Source organism: Ranitomeya variabilis, chromosome 2 (genome assembly GCF_051348905.1).
Source record: "Ranitomeya variabilis isolate aRanVar5 chromosome 2, aRanVar5.hap1, whole genome shotgun sequence".
Lineage (NCBI taxonomy): Eukaryota > Metazoa > Chordata > Amphibia > Anura > Dendrobatidae > Ranitomeya > Ranitomeya variabilis.
In genome coordinates this window covers 354,001,982-354,020,524 of record NC_135233.1, presented here as the reverse complement: position 1 = coordinate 354,020,524, position 18,543 = coordinate 354,001,982, and the positions used below count along the sequence as shown (strand labels likewise).

The following is an 18,543-nucleotide window of genomic DNA, read 5'->3' as shown; positions in this document are numbered from 1 at the left end:
GGCCCAGACCAACCGATCAGCCCTTACAGAATGAGCTGGGACTCAGGACCGTTCCTCAGGCCCATACCCCTTCCAATGTGCCAGATATTGAAGGGAATTCCTGAACACTCTTGAATCAATGATCCTTTGCACCTCCTATTCCAAGTTTCCCTTAATAGACACCGGAGGAGGCTGAGGCTAGGAAGAATGAACTGGGGAATAAACTCCTTCAACAATGACTTATGGAACACATTAGGAATAGGGAAAAACCGAGGGAGCTTTAATCAGAAGGCAACTGGATTGACCACCTCCAGAATTTCATATGGGACAATGAATCTAGGCACCAACTTCAGCGAGGGTATCTTCAATCTAATATTCTTAGAGGATAGCCATACCTTATGTCCCACTTTGAAGGCAACCCCTGATGAGTGCCTCCTATCGGGCTTCCGCTTCTGCCAATGCTGAGCCACCCCAATGTTTTTTTAACCTCCTTCCAGACATCCCTAACTGTCCTAAAGAACTCACCAAAATGGGGATGAAACCAGTAAATACAGAAAAATGGCAAGGTCCCCGTGGACTGATTAACCCGACTGTTAAAGGCAAACTCAGCCAGGGGAAGAAATGATGACCAATTCTCCTGCTGATCGGTGACAAAACATCTTAAAATTTGCTCCACAGACTGATTTGTCCTCTCTGTCTGACCATTAGCTTCAGGGTGATAAGCAGTGGAAAAGGACAAATCCACCCCAATTTTCTGAAGAAAGCCCTCCAAAATCTTGAGACAAATTGTACACCCCTATCCGACACAATATTCAGACGAATCCCATGCAATCGTATCCCATGAATAACAAACAGTTTGGAGAGAGTTTGAGCATTGGGTAACCCAGATAATGGGACGAAGTGAGCTTGCTTGCTGAAGCGATCGACTGCCACCCAAATAGCAGTCATCCCCCCAGACAGAGGCAAATCAGAAATAAAATCCATGGACAAATGAGTCTATGGTTTTTCCAGAATTGGCAAAGGAGCCAATTCCCCGGTCGGCAATGCTGTACTTTGGTGAGTGCACAAGATTCACACGCAGACACAAAATCTCACACAATATCCTTATGCATAGTGGACCACCAAAAGAATCTAGCAACTGCCCTCGGAGTGGCAGTGACCCCAGGATGACCACTCAACACAGAATCATGGAATTCTTGCAAAAGGCATAATCTGAGATACACAGGGACAAACAGCTTGCATTCAGGGGTATTGGAAGGAGCCAAAGACTGAGCAGTACGGATTTCAGCTTCCAGCTCAGAGGAAACCATGGCCACAATAATACCCTGAGGAAGAATGGTGGAAAGAGGTTCTGGAGGGGACACAGAATCAAGACTGCAAGACAGGGCATCCGCCCTCACGTTCTTAGACCCTGGTCTGAATGTAATAAAAAAATTAAATCGTGAAAAAAAGTGTCAATCGCTTGGCAGATTCAATATAAGCTAGATTTTTGTGATCTGCCACCACGGGTATTGGATGAACAGCTCCCTCCAAAAAATGTCTCCATTTTTCAAAAGCCAACTTGACAGCAAGTTGCAACAATCGGGACAGAAGTAAAACCTTATTAGAAAGTTGAAGTTAATTAGTATTTTGAAGACTTTTCCAACCTTCAACATCCAGATGCTTGAGGAGAATCATCAGTCCATAACGGTGTGTCAAGCTGACAGTTTCTGTCCCAACGCCAAACAAATCTAAAGTGCTAAAAACCACTTCTTCCATGTGAAACTCAGTATCAGCCTTGTCTTTTTCCTGTGCAAATAAGTAGCGTAAGTTAAATGCATGAAGTACAGTTTGATTATTACTGTTGGTAATAAACATCCTCAACAGAGCTAAAAAATGTATTTAGTAATGTATAAATACAGTTTTGGGAGGGGGGTTGCACTGTCACATTCTGAACCTTTGCTTATGAGATCTAAAACTGTTTAGGTGTACATACAGCAAGTTGTTGATTTATTGAACTATTCCTTTACCTTCCAGGAAAACGTATCTGTCTTGGAGCAGGTCTTGCAAGGATGGAGCTCTTCCTGCTTTTCACCACCATTCTACAGAACTTTAGCCTCCGGTCACCTGTGGAAATAGATGAATTAGACTTGACACCTACAATAAGTGCACTTGGAAATTTTCCTCAATATTACGAGTTGGCCTTCATCCCTCATTGATTGATTCCAAACTTTTTTTATTTTATTACATCTATTTCTAATTTTTACATTTCCGAGTTCCAAAGAAAATGATAACCAAATTATTACCCGTAATACTTACCAGTCTTTATTGGAAATAGTTTTTCTTTAACTCTAAGAAATAAAATATTTTTATTCTTAATTTTTTTTTGCCAAAGCGTCAATGCACATAAATCAGTGTCTGATCAAAGAACTAGGTCAAGATTTATCTCATGCCTAAAGAAGGCAAAAGCGCCGAAACACGCGTTGGGGACGGTGGCACCTCAGAGCTCCAGTTTACATTCAGGTAATACACACTTGTTGTCTGTTTGGTTGATTACAAAACTCGTTTTGCTCAGGTTCTAGGTGTGGCATACATCCCTCTGGGGATATCTTGTTGGAATGCTGCTTGGAATATTGTACATAGGCACTACTTTGAGCAAATATATTTTATTCCAATGTACCTGAATGTACCTGTCTCTGGTTGCGGTGCCACCTTAATCTGGCTTACCTCTGTCACATCCCTTGTTGTTTCTTTGTCTACTGTTTTTATATGGTCATTAATAAATTTTTGTAATTTTTAATTACTTTGGTTTTGTTGGTGCATTTCTATATATATGATTCCTCTATACAATTTAGTAGCTCTCCATACAGTATAGTGGCCCTTCATACCCTCCATACAGTACGATAGCCCCTACAACACCTTCCACACAGTATGATTGCTTTCACACAACCCTTCACATAGTATAATGGAACCAACATCACTTTCCACACTAAATAATGGCCCGCATACATTATAATTGCCCCCCACACAGCCGTCTACACAGTATATCGAACTGCACACAACCCTCCACAATGTATAATGGACCACAACCAAACCTATAATGGCCCAAATACAGTACAATGGCCCTCACATAGTCATCCAATGGCCCCCACATAGCCTTCCAAATAGTATAATGGCCCCAACACAACCCCTCACACTGTATGATGGCCCCATACAACCCTCCACATAACATGAGGAACCCCTCACAACCCTACACATTGTACTGTATAATGGCCTGCATACAGTATAATGGCTCCCACTAGCCCTCCAAATAGTATAATGCCCCCTAGATAGCCTTCCAAACACACACACAGTGGAAACTCCACTTCATGCATCTCTACTCTGTGCTGAGAATTCTGACACTGAGTAGGCTTCTGACATCATAACGAGTGATACCCAAGACTTAGCCACTGCTTTGTGTGCTATAAGCCATGACACAATGAAGTGCTTCATGGTGTTAGAGGTCTACTTGGCTTTGAAATCCCCGGTGCAGAGTGAAGATACAGAATAAGGACATTTTGCTTGATGTCAAAGGAAAGAGACTGGCACGAGTTCCATTAAGGACAGGTCAGCTGCCTCTTTCATGAGTTTTTAAAATCAGCAAAATTTGGCAAGCTGGCACAAAGCGACTTACAAAAAATTCATATTCTACAGAATCTAACTTTTTTAAGAGTCAAGGCGAATTCAATTTCTCTCAATCTTATTTGCTTATCTCTAATGTTAAGTAATGCAAGTAGGCCACAGTAATCATGTTTGCACATATTGAACATAAAAGGGGTTAAAGGAGTTATCCAGGACTTTTATTATTTTTGCAAATGGGGCTAAGAACTAACAAGTAGCTGTTCTGCCTGTTCTGCACATGGAAGATCTCTACCAGCCCAACAGGCGATTCTCCTGCACAATTTTATCTCTCATCAACAGAGCATCTCTTCCGGTCTGCTCTGTTAAAAGGGGATCACTGCATCTCCCCCTATTATTTATCTTTGTGTTATTCACAGACTACTACTCCCCTTTTCTATCTGAAGTAGTACAACATTCTCAGTCTGCAGTATTTGCCCAATGTTTTTGCCTTTTCTTTACTTATTTCTAATGCTGAGCTGTATGCTCAGAGGTCTTTTCTATAGGCTCTAACATAATAAAATGGCTGCTGGCTTTCCTGCCTCAGCTTTTGTTGTGGCTCTGATATTTCCTCCTTGCTGTGCTATATTCTGTGATAGCTGTAAAGCATTTTGATGAATCCCTTGTGGTGGCGCCTGAGGTCATGTGAGCCCTCTCTAATTGATGGAATTTTTGGCAATATGCAGTATGGTGCTTCGTGGTGCTTTGGTGATTCATGTAAAAGGAAACACAAATTGTTGTAATCTGCGGAGCCAAGCAAATCTCATGACATTTAACTCACAATAAATTTGCATCAAATCAATTAATTCATCTTTAGTCAGCAACATAATTAATATCACAGTGGGGCTGAGCTGGTTAATAGCATTAATAACTTTTTTCTTAATCGTTGCAGTTACAGTGCAACAAGTCAATATTTTGAGATTTGTTTCTCAGTCTTGACAATGGACTTGGAATCTTCAGAAAGAACTGAGTTCACCTATCAATCCCACTTCTGCCAAATGTTTCTCAGTCTTGGCAATGTACTTGGATTCTAGTCAAAGAACTAAGTTCACTAATATGTGACTGAGTAACTTGGTATCCACACATTAACTATATCGCTCATAAGAAATTTCATCTATAAGAAGTGCTAACACACCTAGTGTTACATTTAATCAAAAAACCTTTCTCAAAATGGATTTCATTGGAACAACGACTCTGTTACTAATAGGTTGTGTGATCTTCATTCTTCTAAACATAACACAATCCAGAAAAGCAAAGGGAAAAGGAAAATTGCCACCAGGACCTACACCATTGCCCTTCGTGGGAAATGTTCTTCAACTCTATACCAAACAATTATTTAAGTCACTACATAAGGTAAGTCTATTTAGTTCCAGATAGACTATGTATCAACAATGAATGGCGAGCTATTCTAGAATCCAAAAAATTAGGAAATTAAAGATTAGTAGATTTTCACATATTTACACGGGCAAAAAAAAGACAGGTCTATCAAGTTCAACATTTTTAGATCAAATATGAATCATTAATTGATAGATTAATTGTGACCCCCCCAGTACCATTTAATATAAGAAAAAATATATTGCCCTTAAATGTAATAGTGATGAATGAGCGTGCTCGTCAGTACTCATTACTCGATCAAGCATCAGCGTGCTCGTGATGCTTGTTACTCGGCGAGTCATTTTTGTCACGCTGTTCTGTCTGTATCTGGTTTTCGGCGTGACAATTCATGTCTTTGCTTTAACCCTTTGCTCCTTTCCCCCTAATTGAGCTGGGATACTGTTGGCTGTTACCTGTATGGAGCCTGCTTAGTTCCCTGCTCTGCTGCATAGCCATACATGGGTGGTTAGGCCTTTGCTCTGCTGCATGACCATCCGCATGTGCGGACCCTGGTTGCCACTGTGGAAGCTGTCCGCGGGTTGCGAGGTAATTTGCAGCTGGTGCATGACTTTCCACGTGTATCTGGGCGTACAGTCGCTGCCAGGTGCCCTGAGCCTCAGTTCCTGCACTGATTGTGCTGTAGTGGTTTCTGTTTGTGCTAAGGGCGTGAGCGGCCACACCTCCCCTGCTTTTATCAGGGTTAGTGTGTGTACTTGAAATGCTGTCCCCAGCCAATTGCTGAGGGGCAGCTCCTATATATAGTTCCCCTGCCCTATGGGCGGGGCCTGAGCTACTCACAAAGCTTCTGAACTTTCCAATGTGTGTTTTGTGTTCCTGCACCTCTCCTGTCTATGTTTTGGTACCAAAGTCCTTGCCTTGGTTCCTGTTTTGTCCTGTTCTGCCGCCTGTCCTGGAGGCGGTATTTCCAGGCCCGAATCCTAGATCCTTTACCTGTCCACTACCTGAACCTGTCTGAACTGTGTCTGCTGTGTTATGTTCCTGGAATCCCTCTGCATCTGGAGCCTTGCACCCAGTGACTTTGAGTCTCTTGTAACCAATGTTTCTGCTGAGCATCTACTACTCTGTGCTCTGACTACCTTGCGGTGCTAGCTCCTGGCAGGCCCAGCAATCCTGCAGTTCTAGCACCATCCCGCTTGAGATCCTTCCTAGGTCCGATGCCCGGAGCCTGATAGCTGCAGCTAGGAACCTGATGGTCGCTGCCTGGTCCTGTGCCACATTTGAGTCCCAGATGTCCTGCTTGATGATCCTGATGTCCTGATATCCAGCCTGTTTCCTGATGTCTTGATGTCCAGCCTGTGTTCTGATGTCCTGATATCCAGCCTATGTCCTGATGTCTTTCCTATGTCCTGTTGTCCCGCCTATGTGTGCCACGGTGATCCGTTGGTGCCTGGGGTCCACTGGGTGGTAACCTTCTGGGAGGAGTGGATCGGGAGCCTAGCATAGTCATGTTTGGCTTAAGTACTGTGTAACTTTACTTTAGTACACTTTACTTTCTCTATACCTGAAGTTCTGCGGTGTAATCAAGTCCTACGTGTCTCTTTCCTTGTCCTCATGCTCAGGTGCCACAGAATCTGGTCTCTGCCCTCCCCTAGTTCGGGTAGGCCAGGGTCCCCCTCTGCAGTATAAAGGGTCCATATTGCGTCCCTGGGAGACTCGCGCCCCACGCCGTCATGGTCAGTTGGCGATGGGGCCTCCTATGGGCTGGGCCGTGACAATTTTTGAATGTTCGAGTGGAAGCTCAAGTCCCCATCCTGCATGTTTGGTGCTTTTTAGACAGCCAATGAGCATATGATGATTGCCTGCCAGTCACTGTAATGCCGTAACCATCTTGGTTGTGGCATTACTGTGATTGGCTCAGCACACTATACCCAAGAAGCAGGTAGAGCAAGCAGAGGTGCTATGGTTTCCTCCGGGTTCTCCGGTTTCCTCCCACATTCCAAAGACATACTGATAGGGAATTTAGATTGTGAGCCCCATCGGAGACAGCGATGATAATGTGTGCAAACTGTAAAGCGCTGCGTAATATGTTAGCGCTATATAAAAATAAAGATTATTATTATTATTATTATTATTAATGAGAGAGGGACAGAATTGTAGCTGCGCATTAGCCAGGGAATCAACCACATTTATATTTCTCTGAAGTACAACAACAGCCTTTCTTAGTGCTAATTATAATAAATAGTACTACTGCTGTTAGCAGCACATAGGGAGAGATTGTGCTGAAGGGATCATGTAGGATAGGATTGAGTGAATTGTGCATCCTTTATGCTGCAACCTGCAACTCTTACCAAAGTCCAAAACCCCTTCTCGGGGCTAATAATAATCTTTTTGCTTTTAATCATGCAATTTGTTCTGAGGAGAGAAATATTATACACCAAAATCATACAGCCAGACTTGGTTGGATTTAAATAAGCATTGGTATATTTATACTGCAGTCTCATACGTTCATATGAATTTGTAATACTGCAAGTTTTTTGAGCAGTGAAAATTATATAGCATTTATCTTACTAGAGTTGGGCATCAAAATCCCAGAAAAAAATGATTTAAGAAAAAAAAATCTCATTGCTATATTCATACTGCAGTCTCATATGTCCATCTCAATTGGGAATATTTTGCTGGCATTGTAATACTGTAATTTTTTCCAGCAGTAACATTTTTACGACATTTATCATGCTAGATTTGGGCCTCAAACACCCCCCCCCAAAAAAAAATCTTTTGTTAAACAAATCACATTGCTATGTTCATACTGAAGTGGGCATATTTTGCTGCCATTGTAATACTGCAGTTTTTTGGAGCAGTGAAATTTTTGTACTGCATTTGTTGTATAAAATTCATACAGTTCAACCTCAAAACCCATGAAAAAAATAAATTGTTAAAAAATAGCATTGCTATATTGATACTGCAGTATTATACGTCCATCTGTGGTGGGCAAATTTTTCTGACATTGTAATATTGTCTGCATAATTTTCTCAACAGGGATATATCATACGTAATTAAAAATGGGCAAGTCACGTGGTAAGGTACAGGGAAGTGGAGATGATACTGATGATGAGCGCAGAGGCTGAAGACGTGGGCAAGGTGAAACTGTGCCTGCTGTGGAAGCATAAAAAACACCCTATCCCTCTTTGTAAGGGGGCACAGAACAACACTCTTGAAGCCAGACCAGTGTGAAAAGGTTGTTGGATGGATAGCAGATTATGCTTGCAGTAACTTTGCCAATACCACCCTATCTACCACACAGTCCAGTCTCAATAGCCATGATTCTGGACCACATAATCCTCACCTTGATCCTCCCACCATGCTGAGTGCCCCAAGGAAAGTGATCCCACACTTGGACACTATGAAGAGCTGTTCACATTTCTATTTATTGATTCTGGCCTCTCATCCCTGCCAGTTTCAAGTGGGTCATAAGGAGATCGCATGTAGTGATGCTCAAATATTTGAGCAGCCTTGCTCAGAAGAAGGCAATGGTGGGAAAATGCAATTATTGTTGCAAGAGCTGGATGATGATGAGACAGAATTGCCAGAAATTGGTGTTGTTACGTCAGGTAAGTCAGGAGGAGATCAAGGATACAGAAGTGAAACATGAGGTGATGGATGATGACGTCAGTGACACAGCCTAGGAAGGTGACATGCAGAGCAAGGATAGCAGCATTAGGGGAGCTATCGGCAGCACCACAACAAGCACAAAGAAACAGTGGGGTGGCCAGAGACAAAAAGCAGGCAACTGATCCCCAGTAAACTAACATGGGTGAAGTTGAAAACCCAAGGGTTGGGTGCTCCTAAGTCTGGAGCTTTTTTAAGGACAGTTCAGTTAACCCAAAAAAAGCAATTTGCAACATCTGCCATGCCAGCATCATCAGAGGCAGAACAAGTACCAACCTGACCACCACCAGCATGCTCAGGCACATGCAAGAAATACACCCAACTACGTGGGCAGAACACAAGGGTCCAGAAACAGTGTCTGTGGGTGACACCACTGCCTCTAACTGTTCTTCGGTCATTCGGTCATGCCAATCACCTGTCCATTATGTCGGCAAAGATGACTTTCACTATGTAATATATTTCCAAACTGTTTTCCCTGGAAATGTTGCCATTTAGGCTTGTGGAGATGAAAGCTTTCTGAAACCTCATCACGGCGGTTGGCCCTTACCACGCGGTACCTAGTTACCACTATTTCTCCTGCTGTGCCGTCACCACCTTACACTAACCCATGTGCCATAGCATTATCCATGTACTGACCAAGGCTGTGATTGGGAAGGTCCACTTAACCACAGACACCTGAAGGCACACTGGGTGAACATTGTGGAATCTGAGTCCCAGTTTGACGCTGATACAAAACTCGTGCTACTGACACTGACGATTGCGGACCCTGATTCAATCAGGGTTGCCCTGTTGAGGGAGGATCTAAAGTGATCCTTCACGGTTAACTCAGTGATTTCCAAATTAATCTACAAGGCATTGCCGGCAACTGAAAATGACCAGACGGAGACGTGTGTCTCTGTTTGTGGGGGATCAAGCTGATCTCTCTGGCCCCCGTTTATTGTGTATGACTTTTCATAGTCATAGAAATTATACTTCAACCAATCAGCATAAGAACACGCTCACAGTTCTTAACCTATAAGAATGCAGGAACAGTCTGTGCGTCAAAGTTTCGTAGAACAATACACCCTCAGTCTCATGTTCTGTTTAGATTGCGACAATCAAGGTCTCATAACAGCTGTAAACTTTAGCCTACTAACAAAATTTATCTTAGAACAGCAAAATGGAGTCGAAAAGCACAAAATGGAGAATCTTTCTTAATTTGCCCCTTCACATTCCCCCTAGATACATTTTGTTAATTAATGTCCAGCATCAGAGGTACTATCCCAAGCTATAAGCTCGAAAGGTACTGGTCTTCACATGGCTGGTGCCTTGTTACCAGCCATGGCTGTTGCGGCGTTCCCATCCCCCCTGTATACTAGAATTTACAAATAACAATTATTGATAACAGTGGTGGGGATCTTTTGAAGATAGCCATGCGCTTGGCTTCAACATCTTTATCAGATAACTTTATGAAATTGGTGTAGAGAAGAGCAGGGGTGGCAACGCTTTTGGTTTCATCATTAGTTGTCTTAGTGCAGAATTTCCTAATACGCACAGAAATACACCAAAGAACAAGTTTTAGTATTACATACATGACAAGGATAAAGGCAGCGATATGTAACAAACTTTGCAAGATTCCAGCTATCCAGGCCCCAAATCCCTTAAACCAATTTGCTGGATTAAGAAAGGAGAAGGTGTCTGCCCACCAACTGTCCTTATTACGGTCATTGTCTTTATTATATTAATCTCTGAGTCTTTGAATATCCTCTAACTTTAACTTCATAGTGCTATTGGGATCTATATAATGACAGCAAGCGGGTCCAATAACCTGACACATACCACCCTGTGCTGCTGTTAAGTAATCCAGTACTACAGTATGTTGATTAGTGACTATGATAAGTTGGTTTTGGACAGCAACAGTAGTATTAAGTATATCCAATATATCCCAAATTTGATCATCTAGAAAATCTGTGGCCCTAAGCAATTTATCCCACATTTGTATTTGTGTAATCATAGAGTAAATAAAAATAGAACTGAGAATTTTATTGGCTATACCCATCTGTACTACTAATCTTTCATGATATTGTACAAACTTATTATTCAAGGATATTGGGGAATTTAGGCTGTCCCATACGGATACCAATATTATTATATGGAAATACGAAAAACCAAAACATTATGTCCCCTTATTTGCTACTAGTCTGTTTAACCAGCGTGCATCGCGATGCGTGGATCCACTTCGGCCTTCCTTCCATCTTTACTGACATAGGAGTAAGAAGGAGGAGAACTTGGTAAGGACCATCATACAAGGGTTCTAGTCCGTATTTTCTGACATGGCTTTTCACGACCACAAAAGCACCAGACTTCAAGTTGTGACAAGTGTCGGTTTCTGCTGAATCTGGAAGGGAAGAAGAAACTAAAACATAGGTGTTAGCAAGATTTTTACTAAGCTGAATAACATTGAACAGCACGGTCAGTTTCTTCTGACAACTACTGAGACTGGAAATTTGCAACTGGGGGCCTAGCACCAAACAGTATCTCGTATGGGGACAGGCCATGTTTTGCCTTAGGGGTAGTACGAATGTGGTACAGTACAATGGGTAGGAGCTCTGGCCATGGAGCCGTAGTCTCCTGCATCATTTTGTTCAATTGTCCCTTCAGTGTGCCGTTCAGCCTCTCAACCTTCCCACTGGATTGTGGATAGTACAGAGTATGGAGGGCTACAGTGGATCCAAGCATTATCAAAACCTCCTGATACACATGAGAAGAAAAGGCCGGGCCTTGGTCACTTTTGACGACTTCTGGAACACTATATCTGCATATGACTTCCTTCACCAGTTTCTTCGCTGTAGTCTTTGCAGTCATGTTGGTAACGGGGAATGCCTCTGGCCAACTGGAGAACATGTCGACAACCACCAGACAATATTCATACCTTCCAGACTTAGGCAACGTGATGTGGTCCACCTGGGGCCTTTGGAACAGATAGTCAGGCTTAGCAAGGTGCTTCGGGGGTACACGTTGAAGTTGAACGGGATTGCAGGTCTGACAGATGTTACATGCACGGTTGAGTGCTGTCAGGACTGTAGAAATACCTGGAGCACAGTAAAATTTTTGTACCAGGGCTAGGGCCTGGTTTTTTCCTCGATGTGTGGGCCCATGTGCCCACGTGGCAATAGCAGGGTACATCCGCTTAGGGAGACACACAAGTTGGTCATTTTTCCAGAGACCATTGTCCATACATGCTCCATCAGCCTTCCACTGCTTCACCTCTTCCTTTGGGGACATTCTCTGCATCGTCATTAAGCGGTCTCGCGGGGTCCGACAGAAAACCTCAGTCTGGCGTAGATCATCAGGTTCCAGTAAAGTCAGTGTTTTTTGTAACTGTTTACGCTGAGAGCGTGTGGTCAACATAGTTGGTATGGTCAGGTCAATGGGTAGGAGAGCAGCAGCTTTTGCTTGCATATCTGCAAAGACGTTACCAACAGTCTGTGGACTGTTCTTAGGACCATGCGCCTTAACTTTGATAATGGCCACCTGGGTAGGTAACTTGATTGAGTCCATGAGAGTTTTAACAGCTTCAGCATTCTTCACTGGAGTCCTGGCGGTGGTAATAAACCCTCGATTGGCCCATTGGGCTCCGAAATCATGAGCAATACCAAATGCATACTGTGAGCCCGTGTAAATATTAGCCCACCTGTCTTTGACCAGAACACATGCAGTAGACAGAGCCTGAAGTTCTACTTCTTGTGCTGACAGTGAAGGAGAGAGTGCAGCTGCGTGCACTACTCCGTATCCGGTGTGGAACCTGCCAAAATCATCAGCATATCTTGAACCGTCTTTCAGGGCATTGTAGAGAGGTTGCATTATGCGGGATGCATCCGGTATCCACTGACGGCAATAAGTACATAGTCCAAGAAAATGCTGGAGTTCAGTCCCATCTTTCAGAAAAGGAAGGGAGCTGACGGCTATTTTTCTTTCTTTTGTGAGGTGTCTGACACCCTGAAGGAGACAGTGACCCAAAAATATCACTTGACCAAGGCAGAACCGAAGTTTCGAGGCCGAAACCCGACAGTTCAGATCTGCCAGATACATGAGGAGGCTAACAGTGGCAGCAATGGCTTCCTGCTCTGTTCGTGCACACAACAAAAGATCATCCACATTGTTCATCTGCATAAGGGTTATATAACGTAAGGACCATCTGACTATCATCTTGGAATTGTATTCTGGAGCGGAACTGTGATAATAAATCTGCCCCCAGTAAATTTACCGGACATACGGGAGAGATTAGGAACTGAACAGTGACTTCAGGGAAGGGTCCCAATGGGATGGGTTTTGTAAGAGTATATTTATTGGGTCTGCCATCTACTCTAATTAAAACAAGCTCTTGGTCTGAGAATTGACATGGCGGGGCTGGGGAGGGAGATTCACAGACATAGGGTTAAAAAGGATATTGGATTTGTGTAAGGTGGGGAGGGCAGGAGCTGAAGTCTGTTACATGGGCCACTGATAAGGAACGGAGCTGCGTCCTTGCAGCTGTGGGGGCGGGGGGGCTGAGATTGGAGCAGGAATCACTGCGGCCACTGATTTAACCTTTAATTTCTCTGCTGATGCAGAGCGGGGTAAGTTCTTAAAACCTTTTTTACTACTTTTAATGCATCATCCGGAGTGGAAGTCTCAATATCGGGTCTGACTGACATTATTGCCTTTTTCAATTCAGATTTAAGGCCGGACATTAAAGCTACTACAAAAAGGTGTGTATGGGCTTTTTGTTACAATGAGAATCCCAGATCTTTAAATACTACCATAAGACTCCCATAGAACTTCTCGGCAGTCCAGGATATATTGGTGCCTTGGGGTTAAGGGACATAGGGATTACAGTCAGGAGTAGAGGCTTAATTTCCTGGGGAGGGACCACATTATCTAGCAGGGAGACACCCCTGTCCCAAATTTTTAATTGTTTGCTTTCCTGACACATTAATCTCAGTCACTTTCTCAGTTTCTTCTAGTACCACAAAACATCCAGTTTTTTGTCATAGTAATAGACAACTTTCCTTTTTCAACGTGACAAAACAATCAGAATTCACGTCCTCTGTTGCTCCTCAATTTGCTATATATCAACCACTCAACTTGAAGCAGGTGCTCTAAACAAAACACAGATCTGCCAGAACATACTACACCAAGAAAATACAGAGAAACTTAGAACGCAGCTACGTGCCCCCTCCATACCAGAGACAGAGAGATAAGAAAATCGCAGCATTCCTCAGCACAGAAAGAAGAAAGCAATAGCGCAGCTGTTTGACCCCTCCCATCAGGTATCTCAGAAATCTACAGAAACAGAATACAGCAGTTCTCAGACTTAATTAATTTCTACAAAACCTTCATCACACAATTCACATGTCAGAACACCTTAGAAAAAACAATGATTGAAAATATTTTCCCTGCATTCCTGACAGATTTCTTTCCCCGTCTTTGGGCTAACAATATCAAATTCATCACACAAATTCAAAATCTTCTTCTTCTTCCACGGAAACTGATTCTCCTTTAGAGCTAAATATCCTTAGTCGTGTACAATACTAAAACGGCCGTATAATCTATTCTACCGGGTTTACCTGTCCCCCACTGGGACAACCCAAAAAACACGGTACTCAGTGAAAGGAGGAGGGCGTCGTCTCAAACTAGCCCTCCGTGTTGTGAAATTGGATTTTGGGCTCCCCCGGTGGCCACTGGTGGAATTGAACTGGTGTGCATCATCCCCTCTGTTCACCTGTTTCCATCAGGATGTGGGAGTCGCTATTTAACCTTGCTCCTCTGTCACTTCCATGCCGGTCAACATTGTAATCAGAAGCCTTTCTGTGCATGTTCCTGCTGCTAGACAACTCCCAGCTAAGTTGGACTTTAGTCCTCGTTTGTTTTTGCATTTTGTTCCAGTTCACAGCTGTAGTTTCGTTTCTGTGTCTGGAAAGCTCTTGTGATCTGAAATTGCCACTCTGATGTTATGAGTTAATACTATATGTGGGGGCCTCTGTCTGCCTATCGGGGAAATTTCTCTAGAGGTGAGCCAGGACTATATTTTCCTCTGCCAGGATTAGTTAGTCCTCCGGCCGGCGCTGGGCGTCTAGGGATAAAAAACGTAGGCAACGCTACCCGGCTACTGTTAGTTGTGCGGCAGGTTTAGTTCATGGTCAGTTTAGTTTCCATCCTTCCAAGAGCTAGTACTTATGTTTGCTGGGCTATGTTCTCTTGCCATTGAGAACCATAACACCTCCGGACACCTCTGGAAATACACATATATATCTATATATTCCTGAGTTATGCATCCTACCCATCTTCGATCACCTCACCGCGCCTGATTCTAACAGTGATCAGGAATTCAGGATATTTTGACTATAAAGATAATTACATCACTGGTCAATCTGGGGTGTCCGTCCCTTATGAGGTACGGTTCGAGCACTGGGCTCCCAACGGAACTACACCTCTATATGATTCCTCCCAAGAATCACCCCACCATCGGGGACAAACCTCAGATCCTCTTTGCAGCAACAAACACAGGAAAACCACACCAAACGGTCAGTCTGAACAGTATTGTTGTGGGGGATGATCAGTCCCAATTTTCCAGTACCTGTGTCCGGTCCGAGGGTCCTTTGTCTTGTTGTCCTCCGGGGGGCAGAGGCGTTCCTGTTTGGGGCCCCATGTTTCGGGCACCAACTGTTGAGGGAGAATCTAAAGTGATCCTTCACACTTAGCTCAGTGATTTCCAAATTAATCTACAAGGCGTTGCCGGCAACTGAAAATGACCAGACGGAGACGTGTGTCTCTGTTTGGGGGGGATCAAGCTGATCTCTCTGGCCCCCGTTTATTGTGTATGACTTTTCATAGTCATAGAAATTATACTTCAACCAATCAGCATAAGAACACGCTCACAGTTCTTAACCTATAAGAATGCAGGAACAGTCTGTGCGTCAAAGTTTCGTAGAACAATACACCCTCAGTCTCACGTTCTGTTTAGATTGCAACAATCAAGGTCTCATAACAGCTGTAAACTTTAGCCTACTAACAAAATTTATCTTAGAACAGCAAAATGGAGTCGAAAAGCACAAAATGGAGAATCTTTCTTAATTTGTCACTTCACAGCCCCACCTTCTACAGCAGTTCCTACACCTCCTCCTCAACCTCTATCTCACAAACGTCAACATCAGTTGCAAGCTGGAAGCACTGCAGCACTGCCTTAGCCAAGCAGCAACAAGGTCTGCTGAAGCTAATCTGCTTTGATGACAAACCGCACGTCGCCGCAAAATTGTTGAAAGGTCTAACAGACCAGACTGATTTGTGGCTCTGGCTCCTGAACCTACAGCCAGGCATGGTCGTGTGTGACAATAGCCGTAACCTGGTGGCAGCTCTGAAGTTTGGCAACCTCACATACGTACCATGCCTGGCCCACATGCTCAATTTAGTGGTTCAGCAGTTTCTCAAAACCTACCAAGATCTTCCTAAGCTACATTTGAAAGTACGCAGCCTGTGTGTCCATTTCTGTAAGTCAGCAGCAGCTGCCGCTACCCTGGCGGTGCTGCAGCCTCCACACATAAGACCTGATGAATGGGCATGGATGTGTGACATCTATGCAATCCTCCAAAACTTTAAGATCTCGACCAAGATGGTGAGCGGCGATGACACCATAATCAGTGTCACCATCCCACAATGAAAGAGGAGGCTTTGCAGGCAAAGCAAGTCGAGATGGAGCAAGAAACTATCCTGGATGTTGCTACACTGCCCAGATTCATCTCATCTTCTCACCGTAGATTGGGTGAGGAGAGGGAGGAGGAACAGGTGCTAGTTGCCTGCGCTACAAATGGTAGTACCCACACCACCTTCATCCCGTCTGTTCAGTGTGGATGGCTTGAAGACGAAGAGGAGAGGGGGGATGATGCGGAGAATGAGGATGGGAATATGGATAGTCGCCCTCTTGGTGGGGACAGGGAAGTCTTGACTGTTGACCATCTGTCACACATTTCTGAGTTTGTTGCACTGCCTTTCCCATGACTCTCATGTTATTCGCATTTTGACCAACACTAATAATTACTGGTTGGTCACCCTTCTCAACCCATGCTACAAAGAGAACTTTTCATCTCTCCTTTCCATGGCAAGAGGTTTAATAAAATTATGCAGTACCAGAAGGCCCTAGTTGAAGAATTATTTAAAAATTCCTATCTGGCAATGCTGGTGGCAGAGGTCACAGTTCCTTGGACAACCAAGAAGTGTAGAATAGGGAGACACACACCAGACGCAGCAGAGGTAAGGGAACACTCTTAAAAGGTTTGGGACAGTTTTCTCAGACCTTTCAGCACCCGGAGCCTGATGCACCAGGAAGTCTGACAAGGAGGGAAAAGTTTTGGAAGATGCTGAAAGAGTTCCTTGCTGACTGTACCCACCTCCTGCGTGATTCGTCTATGACTTGCAACTATTAGGCATCCAAGCTCTATACGTGGCATAAACTGTTTCTCTATGCCTTAGAGGTCCTGGCCTGCCCTGCCACTAGTGTTTTGTCAGAGGGGTTTTTAGTGTCGCCGTAGATATTTTAACTGGTAGGCACATCTGCCTGTCAACTGAAAATGCTGACAGGCTGACTCTTATCAAAATGAACAATAGCTGGATTGGGCCAGACTTCTGTACACCACCAGATGACAGCAGAGGAACATAAACTAAAGTCTAGTGTTTTTTTGTTTGTTTTTTTTCCGGTCTATTACATGCACCTATTTCCAACCAAACATGGGTATTACCTTCAGGATTTCGTCTTGTGTCATCCTCCTCCTCTTTCATGACCATATCAACAGGGTGATCATGCCACCTTTGATAGAAATTTTTATGGGTGTTTATGATGCCCACATTGACAATTTTTAGAGGCCTACCTTGAACCAGATATATATATATATATATATATATATACATATAAATACATATATATATATATATATATATATATATATATATATATATATATATATATATACATGTAAACTCCCCAGGGGGTAAACGTTTTTTAACCCATGCATGGGCATTACCAGTCAAATATACCCACACCTTAAGAATGGGAAAAAAAATGTATGAGCCCCTCCACTACATCTCTTCAAAGGGTATCGGATTGCCTCCTAATTTTTGGCATCCCTTGCACTTAGTTCATGCAGTTTACCAGTGTGTGAGACCCACTCCTTAGTGATGGGAAAAATGCTTGGACCCACCTTCTAGTCGAAGGAAACATTTTTTTAAACCAAAAGAGCCAATGGGTTCTATTAGTATGCAATCCATTGCCTTTTTGTGGGCTGTTGGGTGGTCATCACATAGGGAGTTCTCACACAGCATACAGGATTTCACAGCCAGGACAGCAGAGTTTGTACAGTAAGTACAGAAGATCCTGGTAACCTCCATATTAAGCTGAGTAGATTCAAAATGCTATATTCCCCTGCAGGGTTGCTGAAACAGTCCTTGATTAAATTAAACTAATCAATTTTTTCACTACGAATTCAAATAGATTCTATACTGTTATAATAACACCGCTCGTATCTGCACTTCGTCTTTGGTGAGGTGTGGCAATAGGTACAGCATATCACAGGCATCTAGTCAGGGATTATTGCCTTAGAAAATCTAAACCTTGCTGCTGTTGCTTCTCACCATGGACTCATTGACCGATTCATGTTTATTATGGTAATCTATACTCTGAAATTCATTCAATCTACCAGTGTTACTTGTGTTTCTCTAGACTTTATTGCTGCCACATATAAGAAAAAAATATTTTCATTGCCGGCTAAAATAGATTCTATATTCTACAATAATACCGCTCTTATTTGCAATTCGTGTATGTTGAGGTGCGGCAGTAGGTATAGCATATCACAGACATCTAGTCAGGGATTATTGCCTTATATAATCTAAGCCTCGCTGCTGTTGCTTTTCACCATG

At 43.3% G+C, this 18,543-nt stretch overlaps 2 protein-coding genes across 2 annotated transcripts in view; both read left to right on the top strand.

Moving 5' to 3' along the window:
• LOC143805877 (cytochrome P450 2C5-like) overlaps positions 1 to 2,759 on the top strand; it is a 49,796-nt gene extending 47,037 nt beyond the window's left edge. The window contains exon 9 of the mRNA XM_077285618.1: positions 1,996 to 2,759. Within this exon, the coding sequence (XP_077141733.1) occupies positions 1,996 to 2,177 (182 nt within the window). The 3' untranslated portion in view covers positions 2,178 to 2,759. The remainder of the gene's footprint in view (positions 1 to 1,995) is intronic.
• Positions 2,760 to 4,721: 1,962 nt separating this feature from the next.
• Positions 4,722 to 18,543, top strand: part of LOC143805876 (cytochrome P450 2A3-like) — a 230,936-nt gene continuing 217,114 nt past the window's right edge. Inside the window, exon 1 of the mRNA XM_077285617.1 lies at positions 4,722 to 4,968. Coding sequence (XP_077141732.1) covers positions 4,786 to 4,968 — 183 coding nt within the window. The 5' untranslated portion in view covers positions 4,722 to 4,785. The remainder of the gene's footprint in view (positions 4,969 to 18,543) is intronic.